Below are 7,185 nucleotides of genomic sequence, written 5' to 3' on the forward strand. Positions count from 1 at the left end.
ATCATTTTTCGCTCTAAAGTGCAAAATCAAATCTACATGAATTACTATTTACTATATTTAAAAAATAATTTTTTGTTTAAATATGCTTGCAACATGTTTCAGACGAAAGTCAATGGACTGGTCCTTTATTATTATAAAATTCAAGGAAAAATTAAACAAAAAATTTATTTTGTTTTAAAACTATTAAATTACTTATGGAGGAATTTTATTTTTGGAATTACTTTCAGGTTGTTGCGAGAGAAGGACAGACGACCTACAATGGACTAGCAGATTGTGCCCGGAAAGTTTACAGAGAAGAGGGGGCAAGAGCTTTTTGGAAAGGAGCAACAGGTGTTTGCAAAATTTATGATTTCGTAGTTTTAATAGAAATTTGGTGGAAATGCTAGTACCTCAGATTTTTTCAAATTGAACATTGTTTTCTGTTATTTCATTTTTCTTGAAATAAGATTAAAATTTTGGGCGGTAAAAATGGAAAAGAATACAAATTTGAAAGATTTTAAACCAAGATAAATTAAAAATTTCAAAAAATTCAAACTTTCCGAAAGTCGCTTTAAAGAAAATTTATACACATATCCATTTTAAATCAAAGAATTCTGTAAGCGTCTGAAAATGAAAGAATTCAATTATTTGACTATGATCTCAATTTAGAAAGCTCAGAATTATGAGATAACCAAATTAAAATTTTTCATTTCCAAATTGTCAGTGTAATTATAATTTGAAACCGATTCACATTAAAAAATTTTTTGACGTATACAAATTTGAGGCACAAAAATTTTGCGAAAAAATTATGAAAAATTATTTATGTCAACCGTATTTATAAAGAAAAAATTGGAGTCAATCCTACTTCTCAAAAAAAAAAAAAAAAAAAAAAAAAAATGAAAAATTGGACTCTCATTGTATTTGAAAAAAATAACTCAACGTATGACACATTCAATTTAACAAGAAATTTTGCCATCAAGTTCTAAAGCATTATTATTTTTAAAATGAAATGATACAATTTGCAATTTGAAATAATTTTTTGCTTGAAAGCATCAAAATTAAAAAATAACTTAAGAACACTGTAGTTGAAATTAAAATTTTGATTAGAAATTCCAACAAAATGTAATTAATTTAATGATTTAATTTATTATTATTATTATTACTGTTATTTTACTTGGTTCGCATTTATCCAAAAAACCCTCTATTTTTCCTTTATTTCAAATAAAGGCTCTGAGGTCTTTCTTATAAATAGAGTTGCTCAATTATTGAATTTATGAATTTTAAAGATAGTTTTTATATATATTTCGATCAAGACAGTTAGCAATGTGAAATAACTCTGATTAATAATTATAATTATATTCTTAATAATGCTTTCTCTTTTTAAATTACAATATTCGTGTTAATAATTTCTTTGAACTTTTTATTCGTTCTTACCAGGGTTTTAAAAAATACCTATTTTTCTGTTTTGAGTAGATATAATTCATAGTAAATCACATTAATTTTTATACTAAACTTTTTTCAGTTCATCGATTAATTCATACTTGAATTTTAATCCTTAACATTTTATTTTAAATTATTATTATTATTTATAATCGTCAAAAACAACGATTATAGCATCGACAGAAATCATTCGTCTTTACCATAATAATTAGTTGAATTTTCAGCATTTAAAGCCACTTTAGACCAACTAAATTACAAATTAATCGAGGGGTTGATTAATCTTATAATTTGATGAAACATTTTAAATCTCTTGCATTCTTTTTAAATAGCTTAAGATCTTTTTTTTAGATATTTTGGATTATTCTGAAATCTGTTTAAATCTCCTGAAATTTTTTTAGATTTCTTGAAATATACTCAAATCTTTTAAAATATCTTGAAAGATCTACAATGAGCCCATTGAACTCTTTTGAAAACTCTGGAAATTTTTTGAAATCGTTCGAAAAGCTTTGAAATATATTGGAATATTCTGAAATCTCTTAAAATCTCTTGTAACTATAGGAATCTTCTAAGATCTCCTGAAATTTGTTTAGATTTCTTTAAGTATAGTGAAATGTCTTCAAATCTATCAAAATATCTTCAAAGAACTCTTTGAAATCTTTTGAAATTGTTCGATAAATTTGAGATGTTTTAAAATCTATGGAAATCTTTAAAATCTTTTGAAATAGTTCGATAAATTTGAGATGTTTCAAAACCTCTGGAAATCTCTTCAAATTATTTAAATATTTTTAAATCTCTTAAAACATTTTTAAATCTTTTTAAACATTCTGAAATTTCTTAAAATCTCTTAAAATCATGGAAATCTTATAAATTCTTTAAAAATCATTGAAATATTTTGAAATCTCGGAAAATTTTTTTAGATCTTTTGGAATAATTTGAAATCACGTGAAATGATCTGGAATTTGTTTAGATTTCTTGGAATGTATGAAAATCTCTTCAAATCTCTTTAAAAAACTATTTTAAGTCTTTTAAAATATCTGGAAATCTTTCGAAAACGTTCGAAACTTTAGAAATATGTTGAAATCTCTTAAAATGGTTTGCAACCTTTTTATATCTTTTGGAATAATTTGAAATCTCCTAAAATATATTGAAATCTTTCGAAATTGTGCGAAATCTTTGATAATTTGAGATCCTTGGAAATATTTTGAAATCATTCCAGATGTTTTGAAATATTCTGAAATCTCTTAAAGTCTCTTAAAAGCATAATAATCCTTTAAAATCTCTTGAAATTTATTGAAATATTATGAAGTCTCTTGAGATTTTTGAAATGTTCTGAAACCTCTTAAAATCGCCTAAAACCATGGAAATCTTTTGAAATCTCTTGAAATTTATTGTAATATGCTAAAATCTCTGGAAATCTCTCTAAATCTTTTTGAATATTCTGAAATTTCTTAAAATCTCCTAAAGTTATGCTAATCTTTAAAAATCGTTAAAAATATTTTAAAACCTCCTGAAATGGCCTGAAATTTGTTTAGATTTTTTCGAATTAACGAAAATCTCATAAAACAACTCTTTTAAACCTTTTGAAATTTCTGGAAATCTTTGAAATCTTTTGAAACCGTTCTAAAGTTTAGAAATATGTAGAAATCTCTTAAAATCGCTTGTAACCTCTTTGAAATCCTTCGAAATCTGCGAAAATCATTACTCGAAATCTTGAAATCTCTTGGGGGGCATTCACAAAATACGTGATACGTTTAGGGGAATATTCTGAAATCTGTTAAAATCTCTTAAAAATATAGAAATCTTATAAATTCTTTTGAAATTATTAAAATATTTTGAAATTTCTTAAAAATTTTTTAGGTCTTTTAAAATATTCTGAAATGTTTTAAAATCTCCTAAAATCATGCAAATCTTTAAAATTCCTTTGCAATCGCTTACAATCTTTTGAAATCTCCTTAAATGGTCTGAAAGTTTAGATTTCTTGGAACATACGAAAAATCTCTTCAAATCTCTTAAAAGAACCCTTTTAAGTGTTTTAACATATCTGGAAATCTTTCAAAACCGTTCGAAACTTTAGAAATATGTTGAAATCTCTTAAAATGGCTTGCAACCTTTTTATATCTTTTGGAATAATTTGAAATCTCTTAAAATCTATTGAAATCTTTCGAAATTGTGCGAAATCTTTGATATTTTGAAATCCTTGGAAATATTTTGAAATCATTCCAGATGTTTTGAAATATTGTGAAATCTCTTAAAATCTCCTAAAACCATAACAATCCTTTAAAATCTCTTGAAATTTATTGAAATATTTTGAAGTCTCTTGAAATCTTTTTAGATCTTTTGAAATGTTCTGAAACCTTTTAAAATATCCTGAAACCATGGAAATCTTTTTAAATCTCTTGAAATGTATTGAAATATTCTAAAATCTCTTGAAATCTCGTAAAATATTTTTAGATCTTTTGGAATATTCTGAAATCTCCTAAAATCATGGGAATCTTATAAAATCTTTTGAAATCGTTTACAATCTTTTGAAATATCCTGCAATGTTCTGAAATTTGTTTAAATTTCTTGTAATATACGAAAATCGGTTCAAGTCTCTTAAAAGAACTCTTTTAAGTCTTTTAAAATATCTGTAAATACTTTGTAACCGTTCGAAAGTTTAGAAATATGTTGAAATTTCTTACAATATTTTTATATTTTTTTAAATAATTTGAAATCTCTTAAAATCTATTGAAATCTTTGGAAATTATGCAAAATCTTTGATATCTTTTAAAATCCTTCGAATCTGCTGTAATTATTTTAAATTTCTTGAAATATAATGAAATATTTGGAGATTTCGTGGAATCTCTTGGGGGTCATTTACAAAATACTTGATGCCTGCCGGAGCTAACATTCTCCATATTAAGATCAATGGAAAAAGCTAATAGTCCCTTCAAATTATTTGTATTAATTTGACATCTCTTGACATTTTTTAAATCTCTTGAAATCATTTCAGATCTTTTGGAATATTCTGAAATCGGTTAAAATCTCTTAAAATCGTGGAAATCTTTTAAATTCTTTTAAAATTATTAAAATATTTTAAAATCTCTCAAAATCTTTTTAGATCTCTTGAAATCGCTTAAAATCTTTTAAAAAAACCTCCTGAAATTGTCTAAAAAAATTTTTAATTTTTTGGAATATACGAAAATCTCTTGAAATCTTTTAAAATAACTCTTTTAAGTCTTTTAAAATATTTGGAAATAGTTTGAAACCTTTTGAAAGTTTAGAAATATGTTGAAGTCTCTTGCAATCCTTTTATGGTATATCTTTTATATGTGATCAGTGCCATCATTTTTTTTGAAGAGCGAGAATATAGTGCTTTAAATACGTCTATATGATTTAGTTGCGATGCATCTTCCATTAGTTTAACATGTTGTGACTTAGAAGAAGACCTCGGTAAGAATGTCAGGAAATTATTAACAGGTTTTTTGTAAACATTATTAAAAAAATATTGCCAATGCATTTACTATGTCATTCTGTTTATCAAAATCTAATCCTTCATAATTCATTATGCCTGGTACTCTATTTATATTAGAGAGGCTATGGATATATGTCAAAAAATATGATGAGTTTGACGATAAGTCTCTTTCAGCTCTTTCCACATCTTCGTTGTGAGTCCATGTAACATGTAACATTTAAAATTAAATATTAAAAAACTAGAGTCATGCTGAATCTTTCATATTTGGCAATCGTTTTAAATCTTTCTTTTCACAAAGAATTACAAAAAGGGATCTTTACACCTTTTTGGAAATAATTTATCATTTTTATTTTTACAGCTCGAGTATTCAGATCGTCGCCACAATTTGGCGTCACCCTCTTCACTTATGAAATTCTCCAGAGGTTGTTTGTCGTCGATTTTGGAGGATCGTAAGTATAAATTAAAAAAAAAATTGTTATTGAAATTCAAATCCTGGTAAAGTGAATGTTAAAATTCATATTTCTCTGTCAAGTTCTTCAAAAGTTATTTTGTGTCAACCTAAAAAAATTCTCAAAATTGCTCTAGAACCCCAAACTTTAATCTTATAATATCTATCTTCATAATTTTGTTTATTTAATTAATTTCTTTAAATAATCCAGACGACCGAGTGGATCCGAGCTGAAGGTGCCTACGACTGGAGTTGCTGACGAAATCCGGTCGACAAATCCAGACCACATAGGTGGCTACGAAGTAGCTCTTCCAATTTTCACCGGTATCGAGTCTAAATTTGGTCTCTGCTTACCAAGGTTCCAGTCCATAAGTAGGAAATAAAATATATAAATAAATAAACTAGAAGCACCGAATCCAGAAAGCATTTTAGACGATCATCTCTTTGTACAAAAAGAAGTTAGAGGTTGTTCACCCTGGCAACAATCGCGAGCCTCAATTCTCTCAAGTGACAACAAATAAAATTCCAATTTGAATTTAAATCTGTATTTGAATTTAAATTTAAATTATAGCAATTTTTGTCACTGGAAGAGGCTTTCGCGAATGCTTCTTCTTTAACTTTCTTCGAGAACGAGATTGTGACTTTAGTACAATCGATACGCTTATTATAAACATTGAATTTCCAGTCCTGAAGATTTTTTATAGACTCAGTGAAAAGAAAAAGTCGATCTTTTGATTTTCGAATCAGCAGACATTTTTAATAATACAATAAGAGACCATCCATAAATTACATAACAACTTTTTGGGAAAGCAAAATAGAGACTGTTACCTAATATTTATATCGAATCATTCCTGTAGAAAATTGATGAATTAAAAATGTATTTCGATTTTTTTCTCATCATTCTGAAGCAAAATTTGCATAAAAATAAAAGTATTTTCTACAATTTTTGAAATTACTACTACCCCCAAATGTATTCAAAAAACTTTATGTAGCTTTGACTGTTTCCTAAATATACTCCGAGATTTGGTAATCTTCTTGGTAATCTGATATGATATATAAATGTCAGATTCTATCCCAGCAGCAATTAGAAGCAAAGATTTAAATTAACAAGTTCATTTGGAATTTCGTATCGTAATAAGATTTTCTTAAAAATCTCATTAAAAGGAATATATTTTTTTTTCTGTTTCGATATCAATTTTTCTTTAATTTAAAATAAATATGATTCTGAGTAATTTTGAAATTCTGAATGTTTCTAATCGTTTCTATTTACGATGCTGATCCATTTTAAAGATTTTTAGAATTGAAAATTCGCCACATTTTATTTATTTTTTTTATTTTGAATTTTTACAGTTTAATAACATGCAATTTATAATTGATGATTTTTAAATTCCTAATATATATAATATAGAAAGATTTAATTTTTAAGTATTAAGAGGTAGAATTGAAAATCTTAAACTTTGAAATTATATAAATGAAAATTATTATATTTCAAATATTTACATTTCATAGGTATGTAATTATAAACTTTTTTTACTAGTTGTATTTTAAAGATTTACGTTTGAAAATTCCTCAATTATAACTATTTGTAATTTAAAATTTGTCAATATTGAATTTTTTACAATAGAAAATGATGCAATTTTAAATTATGACTTTTGTGATATAGTGCAATTTTGAAGATTTAAAACTGAAATTTATTCAATTTTATAGATTAGCAATAAAAAAATTGGCTTTAAAACATGGCTGAAACTATTTGAAAAAATTACGTAACATGGTTAAATAAATTATATGGATGGCCCCTAATCCACAATATATATTTAAAAATCTGCATTTAAATCGTCAAGGCACTGCCTGAGATTTTAAAGAT

The 7,185-nt window shown here is 25.6% G+C and overlaps 1 protein-coding gene across 4 annotated transcripts in view; it reads left to right on the forward strand.

Moving 5' to 3' along the window:
* LOC117173472 (calcium-binding mitochondrial carrier protein Aralar1) overlaps window positions 1-6,087 on the forward strand; it is an 88,718-nt gene extending 82,631 nt beyond the window's left edge. For all 4 annotated transcript variants that reach the window (XM_033362068.1, XM_033362072.1, XM_033362070.1 and 1 more), the window contains 3 exons: window positions 228-330; window positions 5,232-5,322; window positions 5,533-6,087. In XM_033362068.1, coding sequence (XP_033217959.1) covers window positions 228-330; window positions 5,232-5,322; window positions 5,533-5,704 — 366 coding nt within the window. In that variant the 3' untranslated portion in view covers window positions 5,705-6,087. The remainder of the gene's footprint in view (window positions 1-227; window positions 331-5,231; window positions 5,323-5,532) is intronic.
* Window positions 6,088-7,185: the final 1,098 nt, after the last annotated feature.

Source organism: Belonocnema kinseyi, chromosome 5 (genome assembly GCF_010883055.1).
Source record: "Belonocnema kinseyi isolate 2016_QV_RU_SX_M_011 chromosome 5, B_treatae_v1, whole genome shotgun sequence".
NCBI classification, from domain to species: domain Eukaryota; kingdom Metazoa; phylum Arthropoda; class Insecta; order Hymenoptera; family Cynipidae; genus Belonocnema; species Belonocnema kinseyi.